The 24,039-nt window shown below is 37.8% G+C and overlaps 1 protein-coding gene across 1 annotated transcript in view; it reads right to left on the bottom strand.

Annotated features, from left to right (window-relative positions):
- TENM3 (teneurin transmembrane protein 3) overlaps positions 1–24,039 on the bottom strand; it is a 423,548-nt gene that overhangs the window by 163,714 nt on the left and 235,795 nt on the right. The window contains exon 6 of the mRNA XM_074822768.1: positions 9,456–9,665. Within this exon, the coding sequence (XP_074678869.1) occupies positions 9,456–9,665 (210 nt within the window). The remainder of the gene's footprint in view (positions 1–9,455; positions 9,666–24,039) is intronic.

Genomic DNA, 24,039 nt, shown 5'->3' on the forward strand with positions numbered 1-24,039 from the left:
AGAAGTAGGGTTACTGCTCCTGTGTACTCCTAATGGGTTAGTGACAAAGAAATTCATGTCAGTGCTACCTCAGATGTAGAAAGATACTAAATGGAGAAGCCTTTTGGTATGAGATAGAAGAACAGAGAAATTATGCTTTAAGCATAGTCCTTAAGCTTTTAAAAACATTGATAATATTTAAAAAGATAAAGGATATTAAGGTGCCAAATGCTTAGCTTTTTACTTTTCATAGCAACTTTGAGATAAGCTCTGTTTTCACAATCATCCAATGCACATCTATTTATTTTTTGCTCAGTGATTCAAGCGCAAAATCCTCAGTATTTCTCCTATTAAAGACTGCGACAAGCATCTGCCAGCAGAATTTGTGAGAGTCCTGTTTACTTCCAGCAAGCAGCATGTTTAAAGCATTAAAACATTGTCCTCCAACTTACAGCTAGCCAGAACAGAGTTCAAGTGGAAGCCAAAAGCCAACAAGGAAACAAACCAGATTTTTTATTTTTGTCAAATGCTCTGTTTTTTTGCTACAGGGATTTTTTTCAAGACTATAGAATAAAATGCGTGTTATAGTTGCATTACAACAACTTGACTCCTGTATTAACCCCCACTGGCAACTTCCATTTAATCCAACAGCAACCTGCTTTTCCTCAGAAGTGCAGAATCAGGCTCTAGCCATCACCAGCATTCAGCAGAACTAAGGAATAAATTACGTATTTTAAGTATTTGCACAGCTCTCTTTCTTCAATGGTAACTAAAGACTCAATCCCAGCTGAAGGAAGAAACTTTTCCACAATCAACAGGACATGATACTGCATGTTATCCTTACTAAATTTATACATTTTGTACCACGCTGGTAGACATTTGGTGCTCTCCAAAGCACCAGCTCCTTACAACGACCATGACTACATAACTAATTTTAATTCAGCTAAAACAAACAAAAAATGAAATGACAGACCAAGCTTTCACAGCTGGGAAAAAAACATGACTCTTTTTTTTTTTTTTTTTTTGAAAAACAACCCCCAGTGAGACTAAGAAACCAAAAGATAAAAATAAAATTAAAAAAAAAAAAAATCAAGATTATATCAAAACCTCACAACCTCCAACTCATTCTATGTTTCGGGAAGTACTTTTGTATTCTCAAAGCTATCAAGGCTTGGTGAGCACTACAGTTGATAAGAAGGACTTGTAAAACCAAGTTCAGACTGCTGCCACTGACTGATGAACAAATGGGAGCATGCGTAAGATCTTCAGTCCTCTCTTCCTAAATAAGGCTTTTAAAAAATATTTTGTATTGTGGTACACAGTTAAAAATATTAGACCTTTCCCTGAAATAAAATAATGAAAAAATCATAAATAACAGAGTTTTAATGTGATGATGTGAGACATTTGGGTCTGATCCTGAGCTCACACAAATTATTTGCTGTGCGCTTGCACACCATTTGTACCTCTGGAAGTCAGCCTAAGCAGTAGCTGGGAAAGTCCTCAGCTTTGTAATTTAAAATGAAAATAAAATCTCTATGTGACTATTTCTTTCTCCTTTTCCCTTCTGTATTACAAATTAACTTTTACGATAAATTTGTTAGAGCCTACTTTTCCCCACAGGGGCAATACATCCTCATTCCTGGTCGTGACTTCAGGATTCTTCCATTAACAAACTGTGACATAATTTAAATTCAAGCTCCTTATCTTGCAATTAGGAATGTCTGTTCTGTAATCAAGTAGTCAAAGGAAACGATGTGTGTGCAAGCACTGGCAAGCAGGGAAGGGATGCATTTTTGACTCTCATGTTCATCTATACTGCCAGGTACATGTTTGTTCAGTTTTAAGTGATCTGACGTTTGGATGCGGCTTTCTTCCTTCGATAAAACTATATTCTGCTTTTACATTTCACTGTGTTTCAGAATCAATTTATCTTCACAGATTTTCTTAACTTGCATGATTTTTTGTAATATGATTTTTGATGGGAAAGGGAGGAGGGGAGGAAATGTCTCTACATCAGATCATATCTGCAGTATGATACACAGTTGGCAGGTTGTCCCATCTGGCATGCATTCCAGTGTAAGACGGATAATTTGTCACTCTGAATCCTCTGATTTGTGAAGAGGCCGAAATCATCTTTGGAAAGATATTTTGCAACTAACGATACAGGAGGTGTGGGGGAGACTGTTCTTTGAAGGCTACAAAGGCCACAATCTGAGGAGGAATAATTGGTCTTGGCTCTTTTATCAAGTAACAGAGACTGAAAACTACAAAAATCTTTAAGAGAAAAACATGACTTACAACAATCAGATATGAGAACTAATTGCCCACCACTTTGCAAAATTTGATTTTGGAGGGGTGAGGGTGAGATTGGGGAACTGTAATTTGCTCTTGGCAAGCAGACTGAATACTTAATTAAACTGAACAAATGTACATTTTTGTACATTAAGGGAACAATGTTGACAGAAGTTTGGCTTAAAAACCAAAGGAAGAGGATAAAAAGAAGGATTCATGAAACTGAAATCAAATATCAAAAAGGGATCAAAAAAATTGGCTAGCATTCAAGACAATTTTTAAGTTTTTAAAGCAACTATATTTGCCCCGAGCATGTGGAACAGATAGATTTGTCGATCTGTACCTAAAGAATACTTGCCTTCCTGCACTGTCTGATTTTGACTGTAAGAGATTAAGTGCTTCTGTAGCTACCAAGGAGGCCTGCAAGCCCTGCTACACAGTGGTTGAAATATAACAGTCTCTGGCCTCAGAAAAAAACTCAGCATGTATTTTTATAGCATGACCTTATTCCATATTTACAGAAAGCTTGTCAAATACCTCTCTATTCAGCAACATGGGCATTCTAAATTTATGGGTATCAAACACTTTTGCTTACAGAATATTTACATGAGTATGCACATGCCCGGAAGACACTGGCAGTTTTCACTGAGAACAGGCAACCTTCTTTTGTAATTTTGTAGGACGTAAAACGGTCCAGCAAGTGGGATGGAAAAGCGGCTGTTTTGCAAATGATTTATTGTGGAAAGTGTGGACAACTTCAGAGTGAAGTCTTGGCTACGGGATAAATTGTAGTTTCTCTTATATTTAAATGGACAATACATTGCAATGTGCACGCTGCTAATGAAACACACCACAGCTTAGTGTGATAACCTCTGTTATAAACTACAAACTCATGCATACCTGGTTTGAAATGCACACAGGTATTACTAGAAAAGTTCCAGGAAGTTACCTCAGTTCACCTTCTCCGAAGCAGATGTAGGTTTGTTCTCAGCAGTGTGACTGATGTTTTTATTTATTTTCATGTTGCAAAGTGACAGAGTTTCTGTCACTTCCCTTGGTATAGACTTAGATATCTTAATACAGTTCACTGTTAGACAGTTTTTTCTGATAACGTGCCTAATCTTTCCTTTCCTTCTTTTCATCCTATTGCTTTTAATTGTATCTCTACACAGTATACAACATGCTCCATTCCATCTTGGGTTATTGGTTTCTCCTTGTCGGCACTTAATTAGTGCTTAGGCTATGTACTTAGTCAAAGTTTTATTCTCTTACCTATTCCCATATATTAATACCTCTAACCTCCTAATTGTTTTCATCTAAATACATCGGAACTGTAGAATAAACAGCAATAATTCTAGAAGAATAAGGAGAATTTGACAGGAGGCCCAAATTCAGAACTTATATTCCATTGATGTTATGTCCACGATTCCCTCTTTGCTGATGTATTTGTATATCCAGCTCAAACTGTACTTGTTAGTCAGACCATGCTGCAGATTTATGTCTGATTAAAATTATCACCATTTTTCTTCAATTTTTTCCTGAATATTCTGCATCTCAGACCAGCTTATATTTTTCAGTTCTAATTTCTCTTTGCTAGGTTCTAGCCATACAATTAATGATCTTTTCTTGTCCTTTTCTATTAACATTTTGTCCCCAGTTGGCACTCAGAACTCTCACTATTTAGTATCATTAGGAAATTTTATTAGTGCTATTTTTACTCCTTCATCCATATAACTAAAGACAATGTTAAATAAAACCAAGATTATAGCATATCCCCATGATGTTTTTCAACATTGCTCCTCCTAGTTTGATCTATTATTCTTAATTTATTATCATGGACTATTTCAAACCAAACAGGTCTGAGTTCATTTTTCAAGCAACACGTCTTTGCACCTGTCTCAGACCTGAGGACAAATTGTATGTACTGATACAACAATGACAAAACTTTATTTATCATGAATTATGAAATAAGAGAAAAAAATTTCATTAGACTATGAAAACAAGGTGTTTGGATACCCACAGAGTTTCCATGGAATTTGGATGGACTGCCAGTCCTCAGAATGATGGAGAGGAAAACCAGCAAATTTACACTTCACCAAAAAGCAGCCCAAATAGCTTTTACACATTCAATCTCACACCCATCACGTTTGTGTTTCCTTCTCCCCTAGCACTTTTCCCCCCCTTACTTTTGTTCTCCCATAATCAGAACTAAACTGTGACAACCTGGCTGCTGAGTTGGTCTAGTTCAGCAGTGCATGCAGTCTTCCTTGTGGAATAACTACGGCAAAGCAGGGATGGGATAAGAGCTGGGGAAGTGTTTTTCAGGCACTAAAGCAAGACTGCCAGAAAGTTACATGAGGTACTTCCAAGATGTCGGCTAGGACTGACTTAATTTGCCGTGGGTCTTTTCAATATTCACAGCTTATTTCCAAACTTCTCACAAGCCAGTGGGGTATGAAGGGGGAAATAACACTGACCTCTTCCTACCCGCATGGGAGCAAGAGCAAGAGCTGCAAAGGAGAAAAAGATCCCTTAAAGTCATTTGCCTCTTCCACTAACTTTTAACACAAATCCCTGTGTGTACTTCCATTCACGCTTCAATTTCATTTGCTTCTGTGGGAAAGAAAAGGCAGAAGTGAGGAGAAAAGGAAGTGGCAGATTGCTTAGTTATGGTGCTTATCTATTAATTGAGATATCTATACAGAAAAATAAAACAGGATAGTTGGAGGGAAAATCTGAAGTGTAAAAAAACCCAAACAAACCCCTAACAAAATTGACACCTATGCTTTGTACTTGTGTTGCATCTGGTGCCGGGCTTGAGCATTTGTCCTGTATTCTCTCAGGTGTTTGTATAAAAGCAGAAGGTTCTGATGGTTTCTTGACATGGTGGTAAGTTAAAATTATAATCATTTCTGTATGACAGGTACTTTTGTATAACCTCTCCCATCAAATTCTAATGAGTCATGATGAACTAAAGTCCTCAAATTATGTTTATAGGAGAATTACGCCACAGAACATTTGGTGTCTGTAGAGTAAGATGTCCTACAACAGGACCTCTGAATATCAAGAGTTCTTGTATGTTATTATTCAACCAACCTTATTAGATTATTTTTTCTCTTTCACAAATTGAAATTCAGAGTTATGCTCTAGATTTCCAAATTTTCTCTCCTTGCAGGAAAGCTTAGCTATTTTGAACTGAAAAGCCCATCAATCTGCAACTCCCATGTGGCTGGAGCAAAATCTTGTTTATTGTGCATTACCTGGCAGATCCTTGGTCAAGGACAACTGAAAAACATTTTATATCATATTGAAATTTTTTTTCAGATCTTTCCATCAGATGAACTATCATCAACTGTTATCAGATGAACTATCAAACTGTATTAAGAAACATAAGAACCTCGTACAACTTAAATGTTCAAATCCACTGTACAAATACTGCTGTGAAATACATCTTTCTCTATTTTGCATTTGATGGTTCTGGCATAATATTTCCAATTTAGGGGTAAAATTCCTCAAATCTGAATTTCTGATTCAGACTCTTCATCTCCATTGTCAGTAGTAAGCGTTAATGTTTAACTGTATCTTTTCTTCATAGTCTCTGCTTAACCTGGGAGTTTAGCACTGTATTTCACATTATAATATGTCTGTGTTGGAAGATAAGTTACTGCTAATTTCAATAAATTATGCTCCAAATTCAGACTAATCTATAATTTTTGCTGGAAAAAGATTAAGCAGCTTATCAAGATGCTTAAATACAGACTTTACATGTCTTCTATTGTTTATAAGCAGACTTTATTACATAAAGAAACCCTCTCCACCTCAGTCACATTCAAGAATCCTCTCCTCCCAGCTCCTAGTTCACTCTCCCTCTTGCTTAAACAACTGTTCGTCTTCCATGCAGACATATTCAGATGGCCCTGTTTCTTATAAACCAGTTCGCTCTTCTTTCTAAAACCAATAAAACTAGTAAGTTGTTCCGAAATCAGTAGACAAATAGGCTGACTGCTGGAACAGAGTCAGTATACTGAGCTGCACTGTGGAGGAACAACAAGTTGAATAAATTGGAGGTGCTACATAAAAGAACACTGTTATGATGGATGGCCCTAAAATTTATCTCCTCCCGAATTTTACAACCTATTAACACAATGCTTTTAGAGAAATGAAATGCTTCCTAGCAAATTGTCCACAACAGTCCTCACTTGAGCTGAATGTTTAAAGATATTAGCAATACCTCCATGAAAACCTTTTCTTCTCATGTAGTAAGTATTTGATTACTGGTTTTAGTAATTCTTATTTCTCTTTTAGCTAATTCCTCAAATGAAAGCTAATTCCCATTAGTTAACAAAACAAACTAATCAAATCCAAAGGCTTAGATTAATATCATTCTAAATACATAATCAGATCCTTTAAATTTTGAGGGAGTTGATCAAATAAACTACATTGATCCAATGAACTCAGACTAAAGGAAAACAAACTGATGTTTGCATAGACTAGAGAGAGGGTAAATTAACTTGCTATTCACATAAAGTCAATGTAACTGAAAACAGTTCAATAATATAATTGTTTTTGGTCAGTACCTTTTTATCCTAAATGCTTCAAAAGTGATCCCCCACCCCCTGCCAATATAAACATTGGACAAAGTCATCCAGAATATGGCACTGGAGTTATTTTGTACCCATTAACACTAGATAGCATGGAAAGCTTAATTCATCCAGATGCAAAAGAAAAGACAACTGGTGAAAAAACCCCACTTCCTTCTGTGAAAGTGCTACACATGCTGTATTACTTACCATTTTAGCTAAAAAAAATACAATACTCAAATAAGAATCTACCAAAGGCCACAATTAAATGATATTTACTTTCTAGATATGTAGAGATCCACATACTGGTAAAAACGCTACACAACAATGCAAATCATTGAGTCAAAAAAAGTTGTAGCTAACTTGGAAATTATTAGCTTAAGTATTAAATTCTCTTGGTATTTTACAAATATTTTTTCAATATTTACAAATATGTTTTCCCCCTCAATAGGCCAACAGCATACAATATGAGAAACCAACCATAAGCAAAGCAAGTAGATATTCCAAAGCAATATTCATATATGTGCTGGATGAAAGCATCCTTTCCTCAAGTAATGCAAACCTTAATCCTGCAGATGACTGCAGGGATGGAAGCCCACTACCAGAACACCTATGGTCATCTTGTCCAGCAGAAAAATAAACAAATCTTGCTTAAATTATGACAATCACAAATACAGTATCTGTGGTTAGCAAGCCGAACCACTTTGAAAAACAAGTCTAATCTTGCGGAGAAAGAGAAAGATCATTAGCTGTATTATATGACTGCCAGCACGACCACATGATGAGTGTGTACGTATCATTGATTTAATTCTTTAACAGGGGGAAGCAGAAACTGCAAGCACTTCTGTTGCACATATACACTGAAGGGGCAAATCTCAGACATCTGCAGACAGAGGGGGCAGGGGAGCACAGCGGGAAGAGATGGAAGTGGAAAATGAACATGTACTTACAGAGTATGCTGCGCTTCCCTTCTGCTTAGCAAAAGTCTCACCAAGAACAATACTCTCAACATACACCACTGTCCTGCTGTTAGCTTCTGTCCTGCTTGTTATGAAAATAAATTTTTGTCCTTTATTTTGTCCTGCTAAATGGCCGAGACTTGACTTGCCAAGGGATCAGCTGAAATTTTTTTGGCTAGTTTGGGGTGAAAGGTGTTAAGGAACATTCCTCAAGGTTGGCAAACTCTGACTGGCAAGCTATTGTTGACAATTTCAGAAGCAGCAAAATGCTAAAACTCAGAGGAATGATGAACACTTACTAGCTTCCTAAGAGGCTACGAGGGATAAGGAGTACATCCCAACTATTCAAAATTTTTAGCAGCTTTCTCTTGCTTTTGCATTTTTCACTTGCAGAGAAAGGGCTGGTGGATACAGTAATCTGAATGTACTGACTTATTGAACTAAACCAGGCTACCTTTTGGATAATGCATACCTTTTCTAACAGATTTCATATTCCTAGACATAAAGAAAAGGAGACATCTTCATAACATACCCTGATAATGACAAAATATTACCATTTTTTTTGGAGGTCTTCACAGATTAAATATTGAGCAAGTTGACATGCAAAAATAAAGTTATCATTGTTAATTTTAAAGATCTTAATCCAAGCCCCTAACATGCCAAAAAAAAAAAAAAGGTTGTCAGATTCATACACCTGTTAGCAGATTGACCTTTCAGACACAATACCAAAGTTGCACTCAATGCTACGAAGAGAAGGATGAGCTAGAGGTTTTACTCTGCAAAATAGTTCTGTCCAACCAACTAATGTGTAATTTGCAGAAAAATATTTCTCCAAACCCCCTCTAGTGGTTCATTTGTAGGAGAGTTCTTTACAATCAAAGGACAGAAATGGTTCTTAGAAAATGAAGCAGCTTATTCCAAGCTCTGTTGATCTACTGGGGAAGGGCTGCGAATTAACAAATTATTCTTCCAGTCTGTCTACCCCAAGAAAATCTGGTCAATCATACCATAAAAATGGAACCCTGTGGCTCTTATTTTTTATGTTAAAAAAATAAAAGTGTGGGGTTTTCTGGGCATGATGTATAAGTGGGCCCTGGTGTTTCAACTACATGTCATTCCTGTTGTTACTCATGCCAGTTGGGAGGATGAGAAACATGAAAACATACATCTCAGGAGCCACCACTCTCTTCCTCTAGATCCTTTTCCTCAATCTAGAGTGCCCTATCCCGTAACTATCCAGTACCAATCCCATTCTCCTGCCCCAGGGAAACTAAAGGAACTGCTGGACCCTGCTGAACTTCATAAGGTAGTAAAAGATAACTTTTACATTATTCTGAAGCTAAACATCATGACAGTTTAAGCAACTTCAGCCTACCCTTTAAAATTATATTACATAATAAATCATTAATGGCTATTGCTTCATAGAGGTATTGCATTTTAAAATAACTTAAATGAGCTTTTATATATTAGAAGTTACTTTCTACTCTTGCTTGTCCTACAATAGAAACATCATTTGCAACATTTAAAGGAAAATGAGTTTAAAATACGAAGTCATTTTGATATCTTTAATTTTTATTAGGCAATTTTGTAAGATGATGGAAAATAAAAGGGTATTCAAACTATGGACAAAGCGTCCTCTTCTTACCATGACCTGGGACAGACACTGAAATAGTACCGGTCTGTACTAGATATGAGCTGGCAGTATAGTCCTCATCTGTATCAGAGTCCTGAACTGGCTGGCTGGCATTATTACTTAATAACCACTTCTGGTTGTCATGGAGATTGGGTGATGGAGGAGGGGAGTGTAAATGTTCAGTAACTGATGGACTAGATGAGGAGGATGGCATGGGAGGACCTATAAAAAAAATAAAAAAATTTTAAAATATAGGTCAAGATATCACATGAACAACAAATCATTTACTTTTTGCATCACCGAAAGGTGAATAGTCTACTTCAAACAATAAAAAGTGATGGACAAAGAAAATATGACAATTGCCTGTAATAAACTGGTTTAAGTGCTTTAGAAAACATAACATAATGCCATGGCTTGCTATCTCAATGGACAGCGTCTATAACTACCTGGAATTCCAATGTCTCTGCAACACAGAATGAAAGAGGAACAGGTGCCAACTGAAAAGAAATATCTTTATTGTACTACCATTTGGAAAATACAGTATTTTCTATTTTTCAAGCCTTTAAGCAGATTGAAAGTACTGAAATACATGGCCAAATACAGGGCTGCTTATTTCAGTGGGACACTCCTGTCTAAAATCTACTTGGAAAAAAATAATACAGATAAGCAAAGAAACAGGAACACTTTTCCAGGCTCACACACAGAGCCCTAAATTTCTACCATATGAGTTATTCTGACAGAAATTTAAGTTTTTAGCAGTGTTTCTCAGATACATATACTATTTAAAACCTATTAAAATGTTTCACCTGTCAAATTTGCGTCCATCTGCACAAGTTGTTTTAAAACATGCATAAACGAGTACATCCCATTTCTACATCTTGAAAGTACCATAAAGGCATCATGGAGGAAGGCAGATTTAAATAAAGCTTTAGTATATCATAACAGTGCATTTAGTCCTTCAGTGAAACAATAATTAAATCCAGTAAGCAGCAGAGAGTTACCTAATTTACCCTGTGAATATATTGGTTCTTTATAGTATTCAGTCATCACAGATCTCACTCTGTGAGACTAAGACTGCTGGACTACTTTTGAATAAAGTATTATGTTGCCTGTAAGTGGGGAATTGTACCAGAAATGAAGTAGATTTATTACATATTTATGTTAAAAAAATTAGATTAACCTGCATGGATACTATTCATAACTATGAATCTAAATTTAAATTAAAGGAAAAGAGAAGGTTTTTTCATTCTGTAATGATTTGTTTTTATGGTACTCAGTAGTACAGTTATGCTGGAGAGGTGCAGCACCTCTCAATGTTATATTTAAGCTTAATACAATAAATCATATTGGCACCAATAGCTTGAATTACCTTCCCTCCATCTTCCTTGTACACTGCTAGAATCATGCTGCTTTTTAATTTTTTTTCTTTCATATTCAGTTTACTCCATCACATAGTATCTTACAGATGTCTGAAACACATTGTTAAGACCTAACCAATTGGTTTCCCTGGAAAGAAACCTGTGACAGCCGCACCGTAAAATGTTTGCTTAATTCTTCCACATGTCATTTACCTCTTCTTGTAGTGAACAGCACAATATATATGATTACCAATTTAAGACTCAGGTTTTGTTCTGGAAGGAAAGTGAGCACTTACTATTACTGAAGGTACTCCTGTGTGAAACTCAATGTTTATAGCCAGGGAAATAACAAGGATGGGGGAATGACATTTTACAGGGCTTTACCTGGGAATCTGGAAGCAGAGAATGGGCACATTTTCAAGTTCAAGATACAATGCCACCATATTTTCTTGCTACACCTTGATTTTTCACATTGCTTGCTTCAGTAACCTGGATTTGTGGTTAATTCTTCATGGAATACTTAATGCATTATTTATGATATACCTAACCCGATTTAGATAGCCATTATATTTCATTTTTTGAATAATTCCAATAATAGTCAACGTTGGTTTTTTTCAAATACAAATTAGCTCTATGATTTTTATTTTTCTTAGCTTGGAACACATCTCCTTTACTTGCTTTGGACTTCTTTGACTAGAGGAGAGCTATAGTAATACATTCCAGATGTATACTGTCTGAAGCAAATCAGCATCTCAGTAATACCTATGGAGCTTATGCAAAACATTGTTCTCAATATGCTTCCTCTCCCCTTCTCAATTTACACTCATTAACTTTCATACACAACAGAGCCTTGATTACACAAACCCTAATCATACAAAATACCCTGTTGCCTGAAAATGTGTCATGTCCAAGGTTCCTTAATTATTTTTTAAATTTCCTCATTTTTCCAAATTTATTAATTGTCTCAGTGCTATGTGGCTAGTTGACATTGCACTGATGAGTAGCCACCCAGGAAGAGCATCACTTGGGTGCTCCGGCTTACTGAGTTTCTCGGTTCAGAAAACACTGTCAGGTGTGGGCTGGAAGCGTACGGCTACCAGCAAAGTTCCTGCTACTACACTCAGTAGGGACAGATCTTTGCTACTGCAAAAACCAGGTGATTAGGGCTGTACCACCACCAGGAAGTTATGCGACTTTTATAAAAAACAAATTACCAATAAAGCTAATTCTGGCAGGCAGGTCTTTCTTGTCACAAAGTTGGGTGGTCTGCAGAAAAAAGGGAGCCGGTTATAACACAAGCCAATTCTTCACAAGAACCCTAGGCCAACCAGCTGGGACATGTGTTTCTGTGCAACTTCATCCAGCCCTGGCAGGCTTCTGCAGTGAGTTCCTTTTTGATTTCAAGTGAAAAGACAGATAGCTATCCATACTGCCATTTACAGAATAAGCTGCGTGTTAAGAAAAAAATACTTAACACACTAGAAAGAGGTATTGTAAGTGATGGGCATATTCCTCTTCAATTTTTTTTTTTTTACATGGAATGAAAGGCATTTAAAAATGTTTGGTAATATCTCTTACTGAAGTCCTAACAAACACATTTATAAATCACAAAAATCATTAAGTATGACAGAAGTCAATTACATTGATTATAACACTTTTTCTGTACAGCTTGGAGGCACAAGATGATGCAAAGAATATTTCATTCTAAGGAAAACCACAAAAATACCAATATCGATTTTTTCCCCTGTTCTGCTTCTTTTGGTATACACCTAGCAAAAATTCTGCTTTCATTTTCTTGCCCATACTTTAAAAAAGCAAATATTCTTGTTTTTACTATGTGACTTACAAGATAGTAAGCTATTTTTCATGAGAAAGTATACTGGGTTTAGGAGTACTTAAATCTTATCTTTTAGGTTAGTTACGAGGTTAAACACACTTTAATTTGTTGGCATTTTCATAACTGAAAATACATGACTTTCAATTATCTACGTACTTCGGAAAAAATTCTCTCACACAAAAAATGCAAAAAAGATTTGTGGCAAATATAGGCAAACTCCAGCAGGAACAGACTCAATATAGCAATATGTGAAGATGTGAATAAGTTTGCTAAGGAAATAATACGAATCCCCAAAGAAAGTAAAACTCAAAGAAAATTGGTTGTAAGAAGAACATTAACAAAGAAATACACCTGAGCTAATAATGGATACATTAAATACATACGTACAAGGTAATTATGTTAAAAAAAAAGTACTGTTCTGTGCAAAGATCAGCACTGATCTAAAAGATGGTATAAAAGTTGGAAGCAGAGCTGATGTCACATATGGAAAAGCTGAAAGGGACAAGTACGGTAAGTGCAACCCATAAAAAGGCACCAAATAAACAACAGGGAGGACTGGTAGTAACGGAAGGCATACAGACAAGTGGGACTTTCTGTATTAAGTATATTAAGGCTTAAGTCATTCCAAGTCTGAGCCTCTAGCAATTGCTTCTGCCTAACAGCATCGGTTTGAGGGGAGGGAAGCGAGGGGGCTATTGCAGAGCCCAGGAAGGGCTGGGGGCAGTGCAAGGCAGACCTGTGCCTTCAACCCCAGAGCTTCAGAGTGACACTTCACAGAATCATTCAGGTTGGAAAAGACCCTTGGGATCATTGAGTCCAACCATCAGCCCTACTCTACAAAGTTCTCCCCTACATCATATCCCCCAATATCTCATCTAAACGACCCTTAAACACATCCAGGGATGGTGACTCCACCACCTCCCTGGGCAGCCTATTCCACTGTCTGACCACACTTCCACCCAGCCACCACCCACAGCTTACACTGGTGTACAGGTCGCCCACACCCTTTCCCTCAGAAAAAAGCCATCAGGAGCTTATTTATATCGTATTATGAAGAATGGATCCAACAAATGCTCAGCTTTCATCTTTTATCTGTCATCACATGCTAGAGAAGCACTTTGCTTCAACACCAATGGGTGCGTAGATGAATTACACACTGCATCTTCACTAGATGTGTTTTAGAGAAAATAGTATTGGACACTTTTGGAACATGGCATTTAGGAGAAAAGTAGGATGGAAGAGAACCAGTATTAATGATCTCCTGCTGTTGCAGGGTGGGCGGGCTGGAATAGGTGACCCAGAAAGTCTCTGCAGAGCCCTAAAATACATGCATTTATGAAAACTTCCCAACAGATTCAAACTCTTAAAGACAGAAACATTTTGCTGGCAATATGAGATCAACAAGAAAGGAAAAAAACCTTGTTTGTTTGCTTTTGTAATTATAAATTTACACATTCTTAAGATCATGTTTTAGTTCAGGAAAGTCTTTGTTGCTTCATGAACTTCTTTAATGCTGAACTTTCGCTCGTATATCTAGATTAGTTCTCAAAACCTGGCATTATCAATTCACTTTGCATAAGATATATTGCGAGTTACGTACTTTGCAAAAGTAATTTCACTATAAAAATTTGAAGGGCCATTACTTTCATCTCAGTCAGGATGCATAAATCCTATACCTAATTCTTACATACCACTCTGATGGCTGCTTAAGGCAATACAAGAGTAGACAGCTCTGTTTAGGCTGTTTAGCTATGGCAGAAGAGTGCATTTTTCCTTTCACAGTCTTGGCAGCCCTTGTCACTGAGATGGAAAAAAATTCCTCTATCTGCATCTCAAAGCTAGAGGGGGAGAGTCTTATTCTGAAGTTAGTGCTAAAAAGTACTTACTGACTTCAACGTCAGTAAGAAAATGGTATTTAATTACAAATTTCAAGGTAGATATCTCATTTCTTTACTTAAATTAATGGATTTTTGCTGGTGACTTCATGGAAATGAAGATTTAATGTTATTTTAAATGGCATTATTATGTCATATAAACCCAAAACTGTACCACATACTGTGGAAAAATATGTTATACATATAATGTCTCACTAACAGTAGCTAGATATATCCATTTTGTGCTTTGCTCCTCACAACAGGAAAAGACAGGCTGATTTGTTGGGGTTTTTTTGTTTGGTTCTTTTTTTTTTTTTTTTTAATAAAACAGTTAATGGGATCTTTTAAAACTGGGATCAGACAGGCAGTGGTTTGTGAAGGTCAGAAATAATGTGTCTTCTGGCTAAATTAATTAGAAATCAAAACACTTTCAAATAGGCAGAAGGACACTTACAGCCCTTCTGAATCAAGCTGAGATGAATCTTTGCAATCTGTTCTAGGACTTCCCAGTGTGCTGAAAGCTGTAACACACTCTTGTTAAATGGGGGACCTATACCCTCCTAACAAGTTTGCTGATAGCATCCCAAAGTTCAAATTTCCAATGTATCACATGTAGATTGACACAAAAAAGCCCCCTAGAAAACCCCAAATCTCACACCTGGTATGTAACCCAAAGCAACTGGATTTTGGACCTCTTCATCTCTGCATATAACACAGTAAGTTAGTAATAAGCGAGTTTTAATTGTAAACTCATTTTTTATTATGGACTCCCTGTATGCTCTCCAACCTGTATGACTTGGCATTGGCATTCATCTCTCTGTTGGATACTGCAGCCTTCTGCAGTCAACCTGCAGTGACAGTTATCTCTTAATTAAAACTCTACATGCAAATATAACTACTGAAGTGTTGTGGCATAGCACACAAAGAATGATTATTTATAACCAACACAGTTCATTTTATCTACTTATACCAGAGTTGACCATTGTAGCTACTGTGAAGATCTCCCCAAGAAAATACATGCATATACAGTCTTTCAAATACATACACACGCACATATACACATATGTGTATGAGTCAGGTTGACATAGTACTTAGGGATATGGTGTAGTTGGGAACTGTCAGTGCTAGGTTAACGGTTGGACTAGATGATCTTCAAGGTCCTTTCCAACCTAGATGATTCTGTGATATATAAGTAAGACTGTACAGATCCATCTATAGTGAAAACCACTTCAGTGAGAACTACGTGCCAAGAATTCTTTTAAAAATAAATGCATTCAAACGCATAAAAATGATGCTTGCAATCTACTGTGGGTTTCCATTTAATTTTGTTTTGCTTTGTTTGTACACATAACAGATAATGACCCTTTTATCCCTGAATTGGGAGGTGTATTTTCCAAGTTTCCAATCCTTCTGAGTGCTGATGAACTGTGACTACATCTCAGATGCAAGTCTTAAATACAAATGACATCTACCTTTCCTAGATTCCCTTGAAAAGTTATTGCCTCTAAACAAAACAGGTACATTATCTTGACATGTATTTTAACTCACAAAGTTGCAAATGCTTCTGTAGACTGTGAAAGCTGAAACTTTACAAAGACTATAATAAGAGGACGTTGATTTGAAAACAAGGGTAACCCATTAGAAAGCAAGAGAAATGCTGGCCTGAAATATTGTAATTTGTTTGTTTGTTTTTTTTTTTTTTTCCATTCTTGGAAGTGTAGTACAATAATCACAGTCTGTAATATAAAGCTTGTAATTGTCTTCTGAAAAAGAGAAAGATTTCTTAAGAAAAATGGTTATGCATTAGAACTGACATTCATTTCTGAAGCACACACTTTCTGTTTTAAGGCATTTTGGTGGTTTCGGAAATTTAACAGCTGCTGCTCAGCAGATTGCTAAATGAAAAGGAGTGCCCTGTTCTTACAGGGGTCAGACTGCATGATCACAATGGCTCCTTCTTCAATCCTGAGTTCAGGTAGTGCTCATCTTCGCTCTAAATGGGAGTTCTGTCTGTAAAGAAATTGCAGAATCTGAGCCTTAACTGGAAGATTATCCTAACTGCAGTGCATTGCTCTCACTACCTTTTTTTATTTTTTATTATTTTCAGAAGGAATTACCTTGTAACATAAGAGCCAGGTACAGAGCAAAGGTCCACTCAGCTAGGCAGAAAGTTCATGAACTGAACTAAAAACTCAACCATCTCTAGCACCCAGGTTTTATTTCCAGGAGCTGTTCTGCTCAACGCAACTGAACCTTCCACTTAATTTCCCACAATATTAATTAAAAGTGGCCATGCAAAATGTTGGAAGGGGAACAGAGAGCTACTTCCAGAAGAGTGAAAATTCTCATTCCACTCAGAAAATTATTTTGATAGGTCTCTGTATTTTTAGAAAAAGATCCCTATTTTTTGGTTTTTTTTTGTTTTTTTGGGTGGGGGGGGGAGTGGGGGGAATGGGGGTTTTTGGACAGAAGCAAACTGATGAAATCAACACCACATTATAAAATGTTTCGATTAATTCATATCTCTACTTGAGAAGTGAAAGTTCTCACACAAAAATGTCACCTCTCCATTTAGAGCATCTGCTGGGATTCAGGCTCCTTTGCCTTGTGATGAGAGCCTCATCCAGCACAGCCAGGGCAAGAAGACACCAGCTCAGTCACGGACTCAGTTGTACAAGTCACATGCTCACAGTTTTGGCTAAGCCACTTGCAACCAACTTGCAAGGCCTGGCAGCAAGCACATGGCAGCTGGAGCATCGGGGCCAGGAGGTCTCCAAGGGCACATAGCACTCCGACCGTGCAGGCATTCCTGGGGTCCTCATCTGGACCTTGCGTGGCTCAGCCACAGACCTGGCCCCTTCCTACCACAGCCACTGAGCTGGTACCTGCTCAACTCTGGCCAAATTACGGAGGTGCACAGTCTCTCTACACGCAGGCACGTATACACAGCTGCATACCCACGCAACGCAGAGGGCACCCGTCTGCAGCAAATGACTTCTGCCTCAGTCACAGCCCTGCACTGCTGTGCATGTCTGCCTGGGCTTACTGTTTCACCGACCACTACACGAGGGTGGGAGAGGGCAGGAGGGGTCTCCTGAGTGGAGGGGACATGCAGCCAGTTGTTCTCTCTACTTCCTATTCACCAATGCACATGCAAAACAAACAATTAAGCATCACACAGTGCTGTAGACAGAATGCAGCCCTTCTCAAAAACCTGCCAGGATCTTCATGTTAAAAAACCCCAGACTACAAATCCACCACAGACACAAGCAAAAACCAAGAAAAAATTCCCACCACTGGGTGTTGTGGTTTGGTTTTTTTTTTTTTTTTTTTCATTTCCAGAAATGGAACCAGGCATCAAAACCAGAGTTGCTGGCATATACTATAATTGGTGTACGGAGGATAGCTGCTCTCAGTCTCCATGTATCTTATATTCACTCAGCAATAAGGCTGAAGAGTTTACCAAGTTTCCACTCTCAGTCCTGACCTTTGTAAAAGAGTAATTTTTCTGGATGCTGATATTCTTTTGGATGGCAATTCATAAAGAGTAATCGCCTAAAAAAGTAACCTTTGAAGAAATGCTTCTTTATTCTTCCTATCCGTGACTTTTTATTATTAGAGGTGAAATGGATTGAGCCATGTCACATCTGGTTTATCATTCTTCCAGCATGACTCTGTGACAGCTTACGTACTTTGTATTTTCAGTGTTTCTTCAGGCTAAATTAGGGGGGGGTGGAAAAAGTCTTTTTGAAATAGGACAGGAAATGCATCTTAAAGAGCCCAAGAGGACTTAGGTGTGGGGTTTTTTTTTAGGGAGTTGGGGAGAGGTTTGTTAAAGAGAAAAAAAAAAATCTTCTGCAAATGACTCACAAATCATTCAGTTTTCAGAATCAGGTAATCTCCCACCCTCATTCCTCCCAGCCAGTAAGAGGTAGTCTAAAGAGGAATCAAAATAAATACTAAGTAAAACTGGCTTTCTTAATTCTAATGGGCTGTACATGAGCAAAGCAGTCAAAGCAATGGTAGGGATGCCAGTTTTGCCTACTTTTGCTACCAGGGTGGCTGCTGCCTTGCAGCATGTTATAAAGAGACGCGTATCTTCAAAGCAAAGTATCCAGAGAAGCTCTTAGTGACATGGGATTGCCTATGCTTGCAGACCACAGAATGACTTGTTTTCTTAGAAGGAAACATGGCGATTTAAAGAGATTTTGACAGAAGCTAACAGAGATCAAACTGCTGAAAAAGTGTTCCATAAAACTCACCTACAAAAATAGTATCTTATTTCTCAATATTCAAATCAATTCTTTTAGTGTGGTTGTTTATATCCCTTTTAGCTGCAGGAGAAGGAGGAGGAAGGATGAGATGACTGTTACCATCTTTACCAGCTCTTGATGGAAAGCTGCCCCAGGGACTGGCACGTGCCCTAACATGAGCTCTGTGCATCTCCCAGCATGGCCCTGCAAAGACCAGGAAGCCACCAGAATGAGCAGCACTACTGCCAGAGCCTTCCCATATGAAATAAGACATCGTGCTGCTACACCCTGTGCTTTCCCAATAAAATGCACCAATAAAATTTCCCATAAAACCAAAGAACCATATGATGCTTACAAAAGTGTAAGTTTAGCAATGAGAAAGGAGAAAGCAGTCCTGCTAACAAAACATCAAACTTGTCTTACCAGTGAAGAAATCTTGAACTTCATAGGGTTTGTACACCTGAAGGTAACACAACTGAGTAGGTACTTTTGTTAGCTCTTTGTTGCTCCACTTTTAAAAGCCTTTCCCTTCCTGCTGCACTTTCAAGTTTCATTCCTTGTTGGGGCTTTTTTGCCTACTATATTAAACGTAACTCCTTAACAAAGGAATTTTGGGGAGGGGAGGAATTAGAGAATTACCAGGAAATTATCGACTGTTGTCTCACGCAGTACCACTCTTGCAAGCAACGGGACATTTACTGGACATTGATGTCTCATTACATCTAGTATGTAATTTATTTCTCTGCTGGAACAGAACTTATCAGCTTCGCCCATGTGGAGAAAATGTTTCTACCTTAGAAACAAATAGACCACCACAGGCAGGAAGCTGGAAAGCTTAAATGAAAACCCGCCGCATGATCACCAAAGTTAGCTCGCTACCAAAGCTGCTAAGGCAGCAGTGTTGAAATGGGCTGGAGGTGGCATTTTAGGGCCAGATTTTTGACAAAACCTAGTCTTGTTGAGGGATGATTTAGAAAACTGAGAACAATAAAAACTGTTGGGTACTGAGGACTTGGAGAAAGCTGGACTCTTTATTTAGGTGTCTCTCGAAACTCAGCATTAAACAAAAACCCCACATCAACAAAATCCCTTATTTTTGCCTGAACATACAAACAATAATGTTTTAACTAGTGAGAAAATTTATACACTATTTGTGAAGCACTACGGAGTTGCACATTTTCAGTCACTCTCTTCCACCGCAAGAAATTATTGAGATCTAAAATGGAATATATTTTGACTAGTTATATAAACCCCTTATTTGATAGTTTTTAATTTTGTAACATTTTATCTGCATTCATATTTGGCAGGACTTCACTGTGCTTTAGCTATATGTACAATTTAAAACCATAAATTTCAAATATGGTTAGTTATCCATTCAAGTTCAGAAAGAACAGAGTCTTAACATTTCTTAAAAAAATATACAAACCCCTCACATTAGCTTAGGTAGGTCAGAAAATGCTGAATGGAGGTAAAAAAATCCCTTTGGCCTCAGACTAAACATGGAAAATTTGAGTCCAAAAGTGCTTTTCATAAAGTTATGACCTAATGAACAAAAGGGGGTTCTAATATAGTTTCATGAAATGTTAGCTATAAAATCCAGCAGTAATAACATAATCTTTATTTCTTTGCCAATCTGACCACTTCAGAATAGTAAAAAACAAAGTAAAGTAAACTACACTGGTTACTTCTAAGAGGTTTTATCTCAATGAAAATAGAAAAGGCCCAAAAGACTGGGCCAAAATACATATAAGTAAAATTCCAAAATAGAGAAAATACTTGTTTACGCCTGACTGGAGCCAAGGGTAACAAATCCTCTTTACCAAGCTGCTTTCAGAATCCTTGGGTCTTTGTCCAAGGACAAGGGAAATGCCAACTGGGCCATCCAAATCTGCCGACAGGCAGAGGTTATCCATCTCTTTGAAACAAGATGAAAGGGAATTCTCATCTGAGTGCTTTGCAAACTCCGAAACAACTGCTCTTCATCTAAACGGCAGAATTGCCAGCAGAAGCTGTATAAGCCTCTGTGTTCCTGAAAAATTATTAATGTTGAAGCATTATACTTTCAAGATGCACCTCTCAATACCTGTAAAACCTGCCAGACAAAAGCCAATTACTACACAGAGAGCATTTAAAGGCAGTCTGAAAGCCCTGCCCTGTAAAACTAAAATTCCCCATATGCTTTATTGTACATGCTTTCCAAGATTATCCACTCCCTCACATCAACCTTCATGAATCTCTACTGCCAAAACATCTACCAAAGCACTTACTGATAAGAAAAGACATGAACAAATTTCTTATTTGACTGCTTTTTTCCCCCTCTGAAATAGGCACTTTTTAACAGGTTCTTGGCCAAGATTACATTTGTATTCACACAATGCTCCTTTTATAAAAAGAAGAAATGCAACCAATTATGAGAGCAGCCCCTGAAAAAGCCAACTAATGGCTTGACTTTGTCCACATTCATATCAGCACAAAGTAACTAATTTTATATGGTGCTTGATAATGCAGCACTATGTAAGGAAAAGATTATGCAGGAACACTTACAAACTAAACATATTCGTTCTGAAAGGATCAGAGTATATAAAATGCAATTTATAAGTGTAGAGAAAAGAAGAAACACAGAATTGAAACCGGGTTTACCCACTTTTCATTCCTTTTGTACTTTGGCATGCTTATGCCTAACACGCATGCAGTTGCTGTTACTACATGGTACTTGATTTAGCCTCCTACACTCTAAATGTCATGGTATGTACACGAAGAGATAGACAAAGGACTAGTCTTAGCTCTCTTGCTCAGTTATCTGAGACGCTTTCCTTTCTTTGTGTTGTTCATATTTGTTATTTATCTTCAAGGTATCCTAGGAGTCCAAATAATCATTCATTACATGTTTTCTGAAGCAGTTACCATTCATTATGTGTTTTCTGAAGCAGTTACAGCCTGCAAAGTCAATTCTTGGTCAGAATTTTTACATCCACAAGTAGAAAACAAATCACAGGATACTTCAAAGTCAGATCCTGTCAAATAGAGGAGGATGTTAATCAATGCAGTTTACTACAAACCCCTCTGTCACACTGCTGTTAAGATTGTGTGAGCTGAGGTGAGCAGGCAGTGATATTAAGCACCATACACAAATTTCTTTTGAATAAAAATGATGCATCAGCCCATAACATTCATCAGCCCATGCAAACTCTCAGGAATCCAACTTTCACTGCAAGTGTCTTTTTGGATCTGTTTATTTCAGAAGATGTGGTATGAATGATGGTATAATAAGTTTTTACTATGTTTTAAGCATAAATGACTCATACACCATTCCATTTGAAAGAAAAAATCCTAGCATGCAAGTACAATATGTTACTGCAGCTGCTCCATGGGAACAACAACATATCCATTTGGAAGGAAAATACATTTATGAAAATGCCTGATTAGCAGAAAAAGCAGAAAACAATTCATTATAAACAATAATATACAACACAACTGCTTTATTTGACATTTTTATGGTTACAGTCTGTTTTCATGGAATCTATTGGATTAAAACATATCCAGCTCTTCCCCTCCCACCCCCAGCTCAGATTAGTCTTCATTGATGTTATCCATAAAAAAATTCCCCCAAACCCCTTCTAGTTTTCTATAAACCAGGCTTTGAAGGAGGGGCTCCCATGCTAGTTCAATGTAAAGTTGCTGGACAGAGTGCACTAACTTATCTTCTTGCTTCAGACATCTCCTACCAGATCCCAGTTTGCGGGCAGAAATCTGTGTTCCCTTTTCTTTTTGCTTTGCAAAATACTATATTTTTATTTTGCATGCCTCCTATCCCCTGCAAAGGTTCTGAATTGAACGCTGCAAAGCCAGCAGTGTACCTCTGAGAACTGCACAACACACACAAAGTCAAGGCAGTGCCACCTACATCACGGCATCTATGGCCTCCTACAGACAAGGCTTCCCGATGTCCCAGTCTTCCCTTTTACACCCAAGGAAGCCTCTACCTCTCTGCCATCTTCCATTTACCTCTGCCCTTTTATTTCCATACACCCTTCTCATTAATGGACACCCTTTTTACTTTCCCTCCCACTGCAATTACAAAGTTTCAGATGCTTCTTCTGTTACAAATTAATTAATATGTTGTAGAAAAGGAAGGGAACTTCCATTAAAAAATTATCAAGACAAGAACATGTGGGAGTGTTGAATGTAGCACTAGTTAAATAATTATGCCATTTAATGTAACCACTGGCATACTAAAACATACTTGGAAATGATTTACAGCATTTTGTGACATGGACATGGAATAACATAAATACACAGGTAATATTGGCAATGCCCTTGGTTCTTTTGATGAAAGCAAACTCAGACATGTTTAAAAAATATGGGCTAAGTGGATACAATTGGGCACTTCTTTATGGAGTATCCCCCAGCGTTCACCAAAAAGAACTGCAGACACTTCAACACGGGAGGGGATTCAGAACTGCCTTCATTCCCACTTGCTACTGGAGAAGCACCTCAGATGGTTGCCCCAACTTTTGGTCAACGTAAGAGAGACAAACAGGCAGAGACAGCAGCTAATCAGAGAAAAGGCACTTGAATGTTTTGCTTAATTCATGCCAGAGGATTAAGTCTGGGTCTCCCACCTTCCAGGTGAGTGCCCCAGATAATGAGCTCTCAGCTAATAGCAGAGCAACTTGTTCTCCCTCTTTTTTTTTCATTTTTCATTAAAATCTCTGAAGAACTGTGTTTAGTTCCTCATCAAGATGAATGCCAAGCCTGCTAAATTTTTCATGACACTGAATTCTTGTTCTCCTGCCAGCCCTAGTTATGTGTGAACATTTTAGGCTCCCTCAGGCATTTATTTTACTACAGAGTCCTGAAATACTTAAGTCTATTAAGACCTAAAATAAACATGCAAAAAGGAGGAATCTGCTAGTTGTTCTCCCAGTCTACATTTTAAGGAGGCAGTGCCCACACCAGTGAAATCTGGAAATTATTCTCAGTGTCACCAGTGAAATGATGGTACATTCAGCAACAAACCCATCAAGCAGTGTTGGCTACCGCAGTGGGGTTCAGCTCCACGTCACGGCAGGAGCAGCACCGTCTGCAGGCTGAGAAGAACCAGCCAAATGGGGCTGAGCCTGAGAGAATCAGCTGGACTGCAAGTGCACAGCTGGAGCGGAAGGTGTAATACTTTCCAGAAAAGCTGGATTTACTAAACCCGCACACAATGACTGTTCTGCACAAGAATTACCCCTGGGTTTGTGCCCAACTGAGTCCCTGTCTGCTCCCTTG

The sequence above is a fragment of the Strix aluco genome, chromosome 4 (assembly GCF_031877795.1).
Source record: "Strix aluco isolate bStrAlu1 chromosome 4, bStrAlu1.hap1, whole genome shotgun sequence".
Taxonomy (NCBI): domain Eukaryota; kingdom Metazoa; phylum Chordata; class Aves; order Strigiformes; family Strigidae; genus Strix; species Strix aluco.